Source organism: Papaver somniferum, chromosome 11 (genome assembly GCF_003573695.1).
Source record: "Papaver somniferum cultivar HN1 chromosome 11, ASM357369v1, whole genome shotgun sequence".
Lineage (NCBI taxonomy): Eukaryota > Viridiplantae > Streptophyta > Magnoliopsida > Ranunculales > Papaveraceae > Papaver > Papaver somniferum.
Window position 1 is genome coordinate 133015044 of NC_039368.1, and position 14722 is coordinate 133029765.

The following is a 14722-nucleotide window of genomic DNA, read 5'->3' on the forward strand; positions in this document are numbered from 1 at the left end:
ACCTGGACCATCACTTGATCCTAGGTGATATACTGGATTCTTCTTTTGCGTATCATATTCTATATTCTTGTCTTTGCTTGATTCTCCATCACCACCCATTCTCAACGATTTTTTTTTTTTTAGGTTTTCAACTGGCTCGTGATGCCATGTTAAAACTTTGGTAAATTCTTTTCTTATTTTCATTCATAGTATTTCCATATATATTTATACATGACCGATAACTTGGAGACTCACAACTTTCCTAAGACACGGATTTGAGACTTTCTTTCTGAGTCTCAAAATAATGACTTACATGGACAATCCTTTCCTAATATATTACCACACTTTCCTAATATATCACACCTTATCGGTCTCAAATTCATGACTTACATGGACAATACTTTCCATAGACTGACCACTACGGTCTTGGAAAGTATTACGACATTTCCTAATATATCACTTTCCTTAATAGTTTTTATATCTTTATCAGAAAAAAACAGGAAGTGTCAAAAATATTTTCACTGACGAGAAAAATAATCGCACCAACAAACAAAGAAAGAATCGGCATTGGCTCAGTGCTCACCGACTTGGAGGGTCACGTATGAGATTGATGTACCGGTCTCAAAAGAACTGTCGACATGAAGGGAGGTGCAGGATATTGAGTCCAATTGATATTTAATTTTCACTGTCAGTCCAATTGATATTGAGACTCCTCCAATTTTAGATCACGTTATTCATCCGAAAGGACTGGCTATTCTAGCCTAGGTATATCACCATTCACATCATACCCTGGCAATGTAGTTGCAGGATTTCCTACAACACACCCCTTATGGGAATAACTTCTTGATCTCATTATCTTTGTCACCTAATTATCAATATAAGTACTAGAAATATAAATAGACACAAGGATTTTTTTTACATGGTTAGATCAATGTGATCTACATCCATGGTTCTTCACTATGATTGTTGAGGTTACATTAGTATTACATTTAGAATCTCCATTAATGGGTTCTTGGTAGAGCTCTAGATCTAGGTTGGAGGAAGAAGAAGGAGATAATAATAAAAACTAAAACTAAATTGTTTTCTCTCTCTTTGACTTTCTCTTTATATAGGTGTTTACATAATGGATGACAGCTAACATGTAGTGGGATACAACTAATATTTCCCCTATTTTCGGATCTGGCGTGCGTTATTCTCGTACACTCAGGTTGGTTGTTCTCGCACGTGCTCTTCATTGTCGCACGACTCTTCATGCTTTTAGTGTGACTTTGTGATGTCATCTTTGGTATCCTTTGTGCGATCGACTTCGCTTGGTAATGAAGTAACAACTTCGCATAGAATTAAGAGGTGCGATATTTCGCCCCTACATTTTGCATCTTTTTTCTTGAATATTGCTTGAAGAGCGATCTTTAAGAAAAAATCCGTTGTTGTAGTAGTCTTTGATCGTTGTTGATGAAGGAACTACGCGAAAGAATACTTTTCTTGAAAAGTACGTATTTGCCTCTATTCTTTTGTGAAGTTTCGAATCTTTGAGAAGTATATATGAAGTTTCAAGTATGTGAAGTATGAAGTATCCTTGAAGAAGTATAAAAAGTATTAATCCTCGAAATATAAGAAGTATCTGTCCTTAAATATGAATAAGAAGTATTGCGAACTAATCATGCGAAATTATTGTTGTTGTTGATCACAAATTCTTCATGGAATGATTCATTGTTTTCGATTTTGCCTCTGCATACTCGGCGTTGGAGTAGTTGAGATGATGTTAAACTTGAGTGTGTTTGATCTTGCAAAGATGATTTTTTATTGGTTATTGATGAACTATTGTATGTGGTTTCTATGACATGTGTTTTATTTCGCTTACTCCATTGTTGGTGAGAATTCTTGTTATTCATGAATGAGCTTCTTCTTTGGAAATAATTCTGACCGAGAAGATAAAGAACAAAAAATGTTTTCTTGATAATCCATAGTTGCCTCTGTTCTTTATCTATGACGGGAGAATCCTTGAGAAAGTGTCGGATGAGCGAGATAATGGCTCATGTGATATAATGTCTCATGTGGTATAATGGCTCTGCCTCTGCTCTTTACTTTTATCTTTCCTATGCCTTATCCGAAAATACTTGTGCGATGAAATGCGTATGCGATGCTTATGCCATGAAATGTGTATGCGATGCTTATGCCATGAAATGTTTATCTATTATTGATGCAATGTATAGATAATATTGGTGTTACTTAGCTTATGTTGCCGCACTAATGTTGATGTCACTTCAAATTGCTTCCATTCTTCATTTATCTGGCTTTGTCTTTAGTATAAGCCTTCATCTTCGCGTACTTATTGTTTATTATCTTCCTTATTTCTTTGGCTTTGCCTCAGTCACATTTATTAGGCGATATTCTTCGCAATCTATCCGCTCTTTATCAATTCCTGCAAAACAATATTAACTTGTGTTCTATTTTCTCATGAGGTCTTATTTTCCTTCCTAATTAAAGGTCTTATTTTGCCTAAAGATTTCTTTGCTCTTGTGCGACGAAATCGCAGGAAGTCTGTACACCGTAGTGTACCGACCCATTGATCTCGCCTTATCTTATTCTTGTATTTATTCCTCTTCAGGATATATTGATGCGACAGGCCTAAGTACTCCCGTGAGTAGAAGCCCCATGACATTGCCGTCTTTTTACACAATTCAGCTCCCTAATGGAGGGTGCCGTCCTTATCTTCCCCCTGGTTTCCCCTTCAAGGAAGCTTACCTCTACCGGGTTAAGGTTGGCTCCTCACATCCGGTAATACAACAATCAGTTGATTTCGCAGCCTCTTATCCCTCCACCGATAAGGTTTATGGGTACGAGACCGCACCCTAACTGGGGTATCTTCAGACCGAGTTCCTCATAGTCAGGACTTGTCAAGAGTGGCAAGGTACGCTCCAGACACCCTGGGCACTCTTGACTCGAACGTGTACCTCGGCGCCCTTATCGAGTTTCTGCACTCCTTAGGAGAGACTTTCTCACCTTGGTCTTCCAATATAAGGCGATGAGCTTAGACTGAAAATTTAAGGCACCTCTACTGGATGGGCTTTTTCGTTTTTTCTCACCCCAAATCTCCATGACTCAAGTTCCAGGGTCGATGTATCTTTCCCTTGAGTCATGCTTACCAGGTTTTCCCCGACTGTGACGTGCGATAGGTCTTACTTTTTGCCTCTTGCATGTATGCGAACTAGGGTGCACGGCACAGTTGGATGCCTCTCCTCTGTGGTTATATACTCTGTTTCCTTGTTTTAAATTCTTATTATAAGGACTTATATCTACCTTTTCTTCTTTGATTTTCTTTCTTGTTGTATCGCTCTGTTTATCTTGATGTGAGTTCCTCTTGGTGCGTTGATATCGCCCTTGATAATTGTAGCCTTGACCCCCTTTTCTTCTAAGTGTGCTTCATGCGATGATAACCTTTTTTGGTATTGATCTAGTGTGAGCAAGTTTGATTTGATTCGGTGGTATGCTCTTGTAGGAAAAAATATGCAAAAATATATGCTTGAGGTAAGAATGAAACTCTGGATCTGAAGCTTGCACCCTCCTTTTTTCACCATATGTACGTAATCTTCTGTGCGGTGATATGAAACAATTTTATAGCTTTGTTTTATGTCTTCGCGCTTTGGAATCAAGAATGTACGAAAAAAATACGCAGAGTGGGATTCGAACGCATGACCCTAGGATTGTACTATGTCACTTTGACCATCTATGCTACCTCGTGTGTGCGAAAATAACGCATAAGTGCACTAAAATTTGATTGTGGAAATTGAATTATTGTCCCTCCTTTTCATGGGTCTATACAATTATCCTTTAGAAACTTTATAAATGTCCCTAATGGCATAATTGAAATTTTTAGTAAAAACACAATTTTTATAATTCCACTAGGGACCTTCTTCTTCTTCTTCGTGTCTTTCTTTATTCCTTTACACTCTCGAAGTTGAGAGAGAAACAAAACCCCTCACCGTCGCTTGCACCACTACCAACACCTTCACCAGCTCCGCCAAATTTTTCATCAGATCCGGCAGCACCCGACTCGTATCAATTGAATCAGGAATCAGAGAGAAACAAAAAAACGTCGCTTGCATCACTACCAACACCTTCACCATCTCCTCCACCTCCACCTCCAACAAATTTATCATCAGATCCGGTAGCATCTAATTCGTACCGATTGAATCAGGAATCAGTGAGAACCTAATCTCCAAATCTCAAACTTGATCATCAGAAATATTAGATTCATTTCGATTTCAATATTGAATTCAGTTTGAAGAACCTAAAATCGATGATAACCGTGTTTGTTCAATTGGGGTTTTTGACTACTTTGTATATGTCGGTATACATGAAATTTTTAATTTTTTCGATGTTGCAGTTGGTGGCTATTGTTGTGGTGGTGGTAGTTATTGATATGATGGTGAATGATGTTGTAGTGGAGATGATAATTGTGGTGGTAGTGGTTGTGAAGGTGATGATGATAACATTGGTGCTCCAGGTGTAGAAATTTTCCTTTTAGTAAACCTACTTACTTCAATTTTTACAGGATCAACTACTGTTGTTGATCCCATTTATGGGATCAACACCTATTGTTGATCCAATTTTTTATGGGATCAACTACGGTTGTTGATCCATTTATGGGATCAACTCCTGTTGTTGACCCAATTTTTTATGGGATCAACTACTGTTGATGGTGGTAGTGACACTATTATAATTGTTGTATTGTATTTGCATGTTTTTGATGGTGGTGGAAGGTATAGTTGTAGCGATGGCAGTGGTGGTGGTTGTTTGCGTTTGCAGCAGTGGTGGTGGATGTTCCAACATAGTGTTGGTGCTTGTTGCTATGGTGGTGGTGGTGGATGTTGTTGCAGTGGAGGTGATAGTAGTGGATCAACGTCTACTGTTGATCCTTTTTTTTTTTGGATCAACTACTGTTGTTGATCCTTTCAACTTCTATTGTTGACAATATTTCCTTGGATAAGTATAATTATGCTTGTAGTTTAAATCGTGTAAATTTCTTCCAATGTTGAGCTTGTGGTGCAATGGTAGCATGACCGGCTCCATGTCAGATGATGTGTGTTCGACTCACGCCAAGTTCACTTCATTTACATGGATCAACTTCTACTGTTGATCCTTTTTTTTTGGATCAACTACCATTATTGATCCCCTAAATTGGATCAACTTCTATTGTTGGTTCTATTTTTATTTAGATCAATTACTGTTGTTGATACAAAAATATCTGAATCAGTGGTGGTGGCGGCGGCGACGACGGTGGCGGTGGTGGCGACAGCGACAAACTAGTGGTGGTGGAGGACAGTTGGTGGTGTAATGGTGGCGGTGAAGGAGTGGTGGTGGAATATTAGTGGTGGTGGCGATTGGTAGGTGGTGGTTGTTGAACGGTGGTGGTGGAATGGTAGTTGAATGTTGGTGGTGGTGGTGAAGTGGTGGAGAAAGAAATTTATTCCATTTTGAAATAAAGAAAAATATTATATGGGTGAGGGTATTAAGGTAATCTAATATTATATGGATAAAGTTATTAAAAAGTAGGGACATATTTATTATTATATAAGCAAAACTAGTCATAAAAACCCAAGGTGACCAAACTTGTGGTACAAAAAACCCACTCAAATGTTGGGATCCATTAAAACTCCATCGTAAATAAAATTGATACAAAAATCCCAAATTTTTAAAAATTGATACAAAACCCCAAATTTAAATGTTGGTTTCATCAAATTTTATTTTGGTTTCATCATTTAAATTTGGGATTTTTGTGTTAATTTTGTTTTGATGGGGGTTTTGTGTTACTTTTGTTTTGATGAGTTTTTTGTGGAAGGATGGTGACACCTCTGGGGTTATAACTCGCGGACCGTTATATAAGGATATATTTATTGGGTGTCAAAAATAGGGACATATAAATAATTTATCCGATTTGATTATCTTCATCATCTGTAGCCTAGTAAAAAAGTTATTCCTAAGGTGGAATTCGAAGATACAACTTAAGACTTGTTCTCTTCGCCTGTGACCAATTGTTACAGATTTTGTTTGCGAAAGTAAGTTATATTGCCGTCCTCTTGTTTATTTCTTTGTCCTGCGAAGTTGGAGAAACATGTAAAAAATATGTTCTCTTCGCCTGTGACTAACTGTTTCAGCTTTTGTTTGCGAAAATAAGTCATATTGCCGCCCTCTTGTTTATTTCTTTGTCCTGCGAAGTTGGAGAAACATGTAAAAAATATCGGTGAGTAGAGAATTGAAAGCGCGACGTCCACCTTCTTCACTTCTCTACCGACCATCTGTGCTAGCTCATGTTTATTTTGGTGTGGTAAGATTCGTAGAACTTATTTTCTTGTTATCGTCCCTTCTATAGTTTTCATCTTCGTCTTTCTTCTTTACTTAACGCGATAATGACGCACAAGTATGGATCTTTTCTTCATCGCTCTGAATGCCTCTTCGTCCGTCCATGCTGCTTATTTTTTCGTTCTTTGCTCCCTGAACCTAATTACATCTTATTTTATTTTCGTCCATCCTCCTATGAATGTTGTTGTTTATTGGATTTGTTGGCGATTCAAATTTGCTCCTCGGCCTTGTTTGTTGATCAATCATAATTCTAGAATGGTCCTGAAATCTTGAATTCTCCTTCTCATTGTCTTCTACTTGTTCTTTTGAACTATATGCCTCTTCTTCTCCTTACTGCGGATTTAATCGCCCTTATATAACCTGGAAAATATTATTTCTTCCTTGCATCTGTTATTTCACCCTGTTAAGTTTTGCCTTTAATAAGAAAATATTGTTGGAAAATATTGTTGCGTTAATATTCTTTTGCCTTTATCTGCAAATCTGCTTGCTGAACCTGTTTTTGTAAATCACCAATCTGTGCGTCTTTGAAGTTTACCTGTGGGTTTTCGTAGTTTATTTCTTTACTCTATTCTTTCGCATAAGCTTTCTTCTCAATGTATTCGCCCTGTGAAACTCTTCCTCTCCTTTTTTCTTCACACCTGCAAAACTTCCTCCTATGCTAACTTCTTTACCTGCATTTTCTCCGCGTTGTTGAGCTGAATTATTATCGAGTTATTGAGCTCTCTCTTTTTGTCTTCGGCTGGGAAAGTTATGGTAAGAGTCTTCTTTCTCTCGTCCTTACTTCTTCGCACTGGAATCTGTTGATGTAGCAGAGAAACTGCAAAATAATATTTGATAAGATGTTAAATAATATTCTAGCGCCTTTGTATTGCTATCCTCTATGCGTCTTTTTTCTTCATGTTCCCCCTTTGCCAAGGGATTTCATCGCACTGTGAACCTGTGGAGTTAATAAGTAGAAGGAAAACAAAACACAGATTAAGAACTTGTTTGTTTGCAGCTGACTCGGCGTCTGAATCTGAGTCAACCCCTGATTCGGACCGAGTCAGCAGTCCGACCGTTTGTTTTCCATTTTGAGTCAGATCTGACTCAGACATAACCCCTGACTCGGACTCATTTGAGTCAGGTAACAAAATACCCCTGACTCATGGGACCAAACCACTGACTCACTTATTTCTGAGTCAAAACAAACATATCGACTCAGATCCAGATGAGTCAGGTGATTTCACTCAGATCCAGATGATTCAGATCCAGACGACTCAGATGAGTCAGGAATAAACAAACATGGTGTAAGTTGCATTCGTCCATCTCTTTGCTTGCATCTATTTGTTTCATCTCTCTATCGTGCTGGTTACTTGAGATTATATTTTCGAGCTGCTCTCTGCTTTGCTGTGTGATGAATTCAAGTTTTCCTGTGCGAAAATATAGCTATGTCCTTTCCTCTGTTGTTTTGATAATCCCATTCTTTTGGCCCTGCTATTGTAAGATATCGTCATGCTTCTTGTCGCCCTTTATGGTTCATCCTGAAACAAATTTCCAGCTTCCATCTTTGCGTTACTGGATAGTTATAAATCAAAGAAGTGAAAAATACGAAATTCGTTTAATAAGTTTAATCAAAAAATTTTACATGGTTCGATCAATGTAAGTATTAGAAATATAAATAGACACAAGGATTTTTTACATGGTTCGATCAATGTGATCTACATCCATGGTTTTTCACTATGATTGTTGAGGTTACATTAATATTATATTTAGAATCTCCATTAATGGGTTCTTGGTAGAGCTCTAGCTAGATCTAGGTTGGAGGAAGAAGGAGATAATAATAAAAACTAAAACTAAACTGTTTTCTCTCTCTTTGACTTTCTCTTTATATATGTGTTTACATAGTGAATCACAGCTAACATGTAGTGGGGTACATCTAATATTTCCCTATTTTCGGATCTGGGGTGCGTTATTCTCGCACACTCACGTTGATTGTTCTCGCACGTGCTCTTCATTGTCGCACGACTCTTCATGCTTTTAGTGTGACTTTGTGATGTCATCTTTGATATCCTTTGTGCGATCGGCTTCGCTTCACAGTTTCCATTTTTTTCTTCCGCCAAATTAAGAACATATAGGGCCTGCTTGGCAGCTGAGATATGAAATACGTCGTCCAGGTTAGGGAATTCCTTGTTTTGTCTAAGACTATCATGGTAATGGTTACTTTAAATGGTGTTTGTTTTCCATTGTGGATTAATATAGTATGTTGTTTGTCAAAAAACTTGTATACAAGCTAAACTAATTAATTTAAAAAGAAATAAATACTAAATGGTATAATTTTATGGTTTTGAGCATAAGAAAAATTTAAATAAAAAAATTAGTTATAAAAGTAATCGTCTAACCGGATTAAAATATTCTAGGTTTTACATGGAATTCCATAATCTCACCTTTTTAGCCTCCTAAAATTTAGGTGGTATAAGCACCCACACAAACACAATATACGATTATATAACCCAACCTAGGTTAGGATATCAAGGATGCCAAACACGACCATAAGAGAATGGAAACCATTTAGTACAATTATGCCCAAGGCAACAAATGACGTGCTTTTGGATATCGTACATTTTTTATTCTCTTTTGGCACTACTGAAGTTGAAAAGAATACCAGGATCTGTATTTGCAGCTCCCATATGTGATCATTTTCGATATGAAATGGCGCCCTGCATAGCTTTTTGTCTGACGGCCAATTGCGTTAAGCCCGTCTTGCTTTATGAAAAGCATTAAAGTCCAGATTGTGACAAGTAGGATTGGAGGGGTATGGGCCGTCATCAATTTCCTTAACTGCTTTTCTGTCGAAATACCAATCCCCCACTGCTTCTGCAATTGTCTGTTGAAAGGAGGGTTTAAAACACTTTGTATGATTTCAAAAGTATGACATCATTTCAAGCTGTTGTAAGCGTTTCTCTATTTTCTTGTTATTTGGCTTCAAAATTTAGAAAGAACATTTGGTTTATATCAATCCTTCTTTGCTGTTGTATTCACATTTAATCCTTGTAGCATCATGCATTAAACTAACGAAGAACGGCAGAACCAGGGAAATAGCACTCAAGCAACTTGCCAATTAATAACCAATTAACCAGGGAAATAGCACTCAAGCAGATTTGAATGATCTTCTCTCTTCTGTTTTGAATATAAATGAAGAGTTAAATGGATGCAATACAAAAGGGATTGAGACAAATGAAATCGGGATTGAGCCTAAAAAAGAAAATCAGACAATTGAGAATGGAATGCGGGTGCGTTGGAAATGGTCTCTCCTAATGCAGCTGGAAAAAGATTTTCAAGAAGAGCAAAGAAATCATGTAAGAATAGGGTCTTGCCGTCAGAAATTCCCATTTGCTTAATGAACCCTTACAGCATTTTTGATTCTGAATTTGTAAATGATAAGGGAACTGAGGAGTTGCCAGCTGATCTAGATATAATGGAGAAAGCTCAAGATAATCGTACCGAGTCTGTTGAGGAGCAAAAGAGCATGGAGCATGATACGAACGATGCTCCGGTGAAACCACTTAATGTTATTGACAAAATTTCTGGCTTGTTAGGAGATACTAGCGGAAAAGAGACAAGCATCTTTTGTGGACTAAATCATAAGTATCAGAAATCATTGAAGGATAGGGAGCTTGAAAAGTTAGGATGGAAGGACGATCCAGACATTGACAAGCTAGGCAGAAGTCAAAGAAAATCGGCAAAAAAGAAATGATTAGATGCTTACTTGACGGTGTGGGTGATGGTCAGCTTGGTTGGCTGTTATTTTGGTCTGAAATTGACCTTGTCTTTGGCTCTTTTGAGCTTTGTTTTCTTTACAGCACTTTATTGTGCCTTTTCTTTTTCTTTTTTTCCTTCTTCTCTGTATTAGTTTCTTTATTTCTAATACAATTAACCTTTCTCCTCCAAAAAAATAAATATAATCACCTTATTGTTGATTCTTGGGGAGTCCTCAGAATGCCATGTGTTGGTCATCCATGTCTGGCAGTGCGAAAAGCATGAGTTTATAAACATGCCCACGTTCCTGCTATATTGGAATTGGTTCAGCTGCTCTAGCATAGAATTTCGGTATCCTGTGAAGGATAGGTCAATAAATGAGTAACTATTGTGTACCTTCCGATATTTCAAATTTTGTAAATGGAGTTATGACTTGTTACCGTGCAGTATCTCAATTTGGCTTGGATTACAATCCATAACATTCCGCTTACATTTTAACCAACTACGATCTGATGTAGATGGTACCAAAATGTGTAGTACCTAATCATAATCAAACAGTAAACATGAGACATGCAGTTTTCGAAAACAGGAATTCTGAGAAACAAATGAACAATGATCTGTACACTGTTTACCTGCCACCAATCGTAAGAAGGATTCACAAGAAAAACTGGCGTCTTTATGTACTTAACAAAATTTTGGGGAAATAAACACTGCACATATATAGAAATTCAAAAGACATGAGAGCTGGGTGTTAGGAGGAATATAATATTTAGCAGCGAAGGAGCAGAAGAATACGATATAACCAGCAAATAATTATATTAACAATATATATGGAGTGAGACCTGCCTGATCAGATGATTCCATTTTCGAGATACAGTCCTTCTGGAAACCCTTTGTCACTCCCTGAGAAACCACAATCACACAAAATATTGACAAAAGACCAGCATTTTATTCTGGTGACGACAGAAGCTCTTATTTTGATATAAAAGCACACCTGAAGATTTGATACAGCATGATAGAAAGATCGCATGGTGCGCTCTCCCGATATATCTTTCCTGAAGAGGCAGCAACACATGTGTACACAATTAAACATCATAAATTACAGCGAAGAGATGAACTAAATAAAGGTTTGAATTTTGAAGTACATATCATATCGTATACATACTCATCCAAGAAAAATCCTGCATCTGAGAGACATTTGACATTAACTTCTTTAGGCAGCATTTCTTGAAAAGCATCACAGTGTATGAGAGCCGCCAACCCTCCAGCAGAGCAGCCGGAAAGAAGAGCCTGCAGGTTCCCAATCATTACATCTATTTGGCAGGAAAGTTTTCAAGAATTAACTTCGGAATACAACTATACAAGCATCAACTGTTTAATGTTAGCTGCCTCACTCCCAACAGAAAAGTTTAAATACAGACCTGTCGAGCAGTAGCTAAACCTAGTGAAAGGAGTTCCTCCATGACTGCATCCCAGATGAGCTGACCTCTAAAGAAGAGCCCCGAACCACTCTATACCAGAAAAAGTAACGGAAATTTGTAATTACTTAAAGAGTTAAAGATATCTTCAAAGTGATGTGAATATCAACTAAGACAACGCAAAATGAAACATCTTCAAGGAAGCTCAAAACTTTCCAGGGAATACACCTCGGGTTCACTTTGATTCCCAGCAAATGATGCCCCATCACAATAGCGTATCTTTACTTTGTTCCAGTTAAAGAAATCTGAAGAATAGAAGACGAAAAAGAAAGCGTCTAAGAAGCTTATACACTCGGCGAAAAGTAAAGATTATAAAATATTGAGCGTCCAAAATGACGACTAGGTGTTCGCAAAATAGATAAACTACCAGGATTCTGTGACTCGTTACTGCTGAAAATGCCAGTAAAAGGAACTCTACGAAACATAAACTTAGAAGATCCTAACGCAGTCCCCTTACGCAAAGTACATGACTCCACTGTATCGCACCAACCACCACCCTTGACAAGAAGTAACATAAAAAAATAAGCACACGCCGAGCCACACTACATTACGTTTCTTTCCATGTTAGTTTGAGCCATTTACGGCATTGTAGGGTGCTTGTAGTATTCCATTCTCCAGCCAACCGTGGGGAAAACTCACAAAAAACAGTACATCCCGAAAAAGAAAAAAAAAATCACAATGGGCTTCTTGAATCTTTTGTATCAACATCAAAAATGCAGCTGCGAGCTAAAAATAAAAAACTCCCTCCAAAAAGAAGTGGTTTCCATTATGAAAAATACTGGGTTCAATTTCATTTTATTTTTTTTCGAATTAAAAAAGTAAATGAAATATCACACGAAAACTATGAAACCCAGCAAAAAGGTTTTCATGTGAGAGGGTTGCTGTCGCACCATGGCTCAATCAATATATATATATATATATATATATATATATATATGAGAAGTGGTTTAATTTTCAATTGGAAGAGTGTAAAAAGTGGCAGGAATTGAGTTAGTGTATGTACCTCAATGTGAAGAAGCCAATTCTCGGTACCAGAATCAAAACCCTTGCTGAAATGATACCCGGGTGAACTTCCATCCAGGCAAACTATCTCCCAAACCAACATCCAAAAATTAGCTTAAAATAGATACATACATTACAAAATTTAATTGAGTTTAAAATTTTGATTACCAGCTCCTTTTTGCTGAGCATTTCGCAATAAAATCAAATCAACAAGAGGGGTTCTCTGGGTTTGACTAGGAACACGATCTGATACTGATGATGATAATGATGAGTCAAGGGTCAGGATAATAGCTGATGAAAGAACAGTGAATCCAATGGCTGTTATTATCCATTCTTTTCTGCCCCATTTTGACCAGAGTATAGACTTTGCCATGGTTGATGATGATGGTGAGTTACTGTAATCTTGGTGATCTTCTCTAGCTAATCAGTACTTCCCTCTCTTAATAGAGAAGACTTTTTGGATAATCAAAAGTCAACAACCATTAATAACGTTTTACTCGTGGTGGGCTGGCCCTGGTAGAACGGCACGACCAGTACTCCAGGTTGGATCGAGCGGGAGTGTCAACAGAGCGTCCATGAATTTTTACAGGCTGGTCACAGAAAATGATGATGTGGGTCCCAATTTTTACAGCCAAGAATGATTTTTTTTTATTGATAGAAAAAGAAATTTTATTAACTAGCAAATACTCCCTCCGTTTCGACTTGCTTGACATTGTAGAGTTTTTCACGGATATTAAGAAATATCAGAAAGAGTAAAATCTTCCCAATAATACCCATATTAATTCTTACTTAAAGAGTTAAATAACCTAGTTTTGTGTTTCTAGAATATAGGGAAAGTTATCAATCCCATGGTAATGTACTTGGAATGTACAATATTAAGTATATATCCTCCATGTGGGGTATATTTAAAAATTAGAGTAATTGTTTTTGTGTTGATTACTATGAGAATTAATTCTCTGGGGTGATTCCAAAGTAGGGGTAGATTAGTGAAAATTGGGGGAAAAAACTAAAACATCATCTAATTTGGAACACAAAAGAAACCCTAAAACAGCAAGTAAAATGGAACGGAGGGAGTATAGTACAATAGATTTACAATATCATTTTTATCGAAAATATAAGGATCTATGCTAGTTGAAAGAACTTATTGATGTATGTTATCTGACATGTGTTGAACTTTTTTGATTCTTGCCTCCTTCGCTATATGGTCCGCTGCTGAGTTATCCTTCCTCTTTATATATTTCTTGTAAGGTATTCTCCGCAAGCCACGAAATATTTGTGCTTACCTTATTTAAGTTGTCCGCCAAAGTTTTCCGATCAGTAACTATGAATACGCTGGATAATATGTTTTCCTTTAACCACGTGACCGCCTTTAGTAATGATTTTGCTTTTGCATGGAAACTAGAAAGCTGAAGTCGCCCACTCCGATCCCGCTGATATGTGCATGAAAGTTTTCTCATCAACTGAATATAGAATGAATGCATATCCCATAGATGAATCCTCTTACTTGAAAGAGGGATCAATGAAGATAATCCAATCCGAATTTAGATCGGACCAGGAGTTGTTGGAAGAAATCTTATGTTGAGTATTTGCTTTACTTTGGATGTTATTTGTCGGGGAAGATTGAATGAAACTATGGATTTGTCCTATTAGGTTGATCAGATCTGGTCTAATTCTCTCGAAAACTACTAAACATCTATATTTCCAGATAGGGCTGCACAAGAACCGTCCTGTCCCATAGAACCGTACCGAAATCGCAAGAATCGTATCGGTACCGTCTCGAAACCGCGGTCAGATGGAACATGTATAAGTACCAAAAACTGGCACCGTACCTAAAATAGGTACAAATAACAGTTCTAGGATATTCTCGTCCCGTCCCGTCTCGTAGTACCAAGAACACTATTTAAAGCTACCTGTTCTGGTTCTGAAAGTGCTCTTAGAGTATCAAATCGTTTCCATAGCTTTAAACGATCATAACCCATTTCTTCCCGTTCTAATAATTGTGCAATATACTCCTTCATCTCACCTGAAAACTCAAGAAGACTAGTCAAAGATGAGATGATATGATATGATGGGACTATCTCATTACCTTGTGCTTGGACTATTGATATGGGTTATCTTTCTATTTCGCTAATCAGAAAAGGGAAATATACTCCACGAAAGTTCAT

The 14722-nt window shown here is 37.4% G+C and overlaps 1 protein-coding gene across 1 annotated transcript; it reads right to left on the bottom strand.

Annotated features, from left to right (window-relative positions):
• Nucleotides 1–8663: 8663 nt before the first annotated feature.
• Nucleotides 8664–12973, bottom strand: LOC113323733 (pectin acetylesterase 5-like). Its single transcript, XM_026572073.1, has 12 exons — nucleotides 12726–12973; nucleotides 12559–12641; nucleotides 11923–12052; nucleotides 11724–11800; nucleotides 11499–11588; nucleotides 11243–11367; nucleotides 11072–11132; nucleotides 10924–10980; nucleotides 10710–10787; nucleotides 10518–10617; nucleotides 10288–10433; nucleotides 8664–9205 (listed from the first exon to the last, which is right to left on the bottom strand). The coding sequence occupies exons 1-12, from the start codon at nucleotides 12928–12930 to the stop codon at nucleotides 9071–9073; spliced, it is 1287 nt and encodes a 428-aa protein (XP_026427858.1). The 5' UTR covers nucleotides 12931–12973; the 3' UTR covers nucleotides 8664–9070.
• Between the last annotated feature and the right edge of the window lie 1749 nt (nucleotides 12974–14722).

Coding starts and splice junctions, on each gene's coding strand:
- LOC113323733 (XM_026572073.1), bottom strand. CDS start 12,930: ATGGCAAAGTCTATACTCTGGTCAAAATGGGGCAGAAAAGAATGGATA. Junction 11,368..11,498: donor GTTTAGCTACTGCTCGACAG/GTCTGTATTTAA, acceptor GGGAACCTGCAG/GCTCTTCTTTCCGGCTGCTC. Junction 10,618..10,709: donor CTTCTTACGATTGGTGGCAG/GTAAACAGTGTA, acceptor GATTATGATTAG/GTACTACACATTTTGGTACC.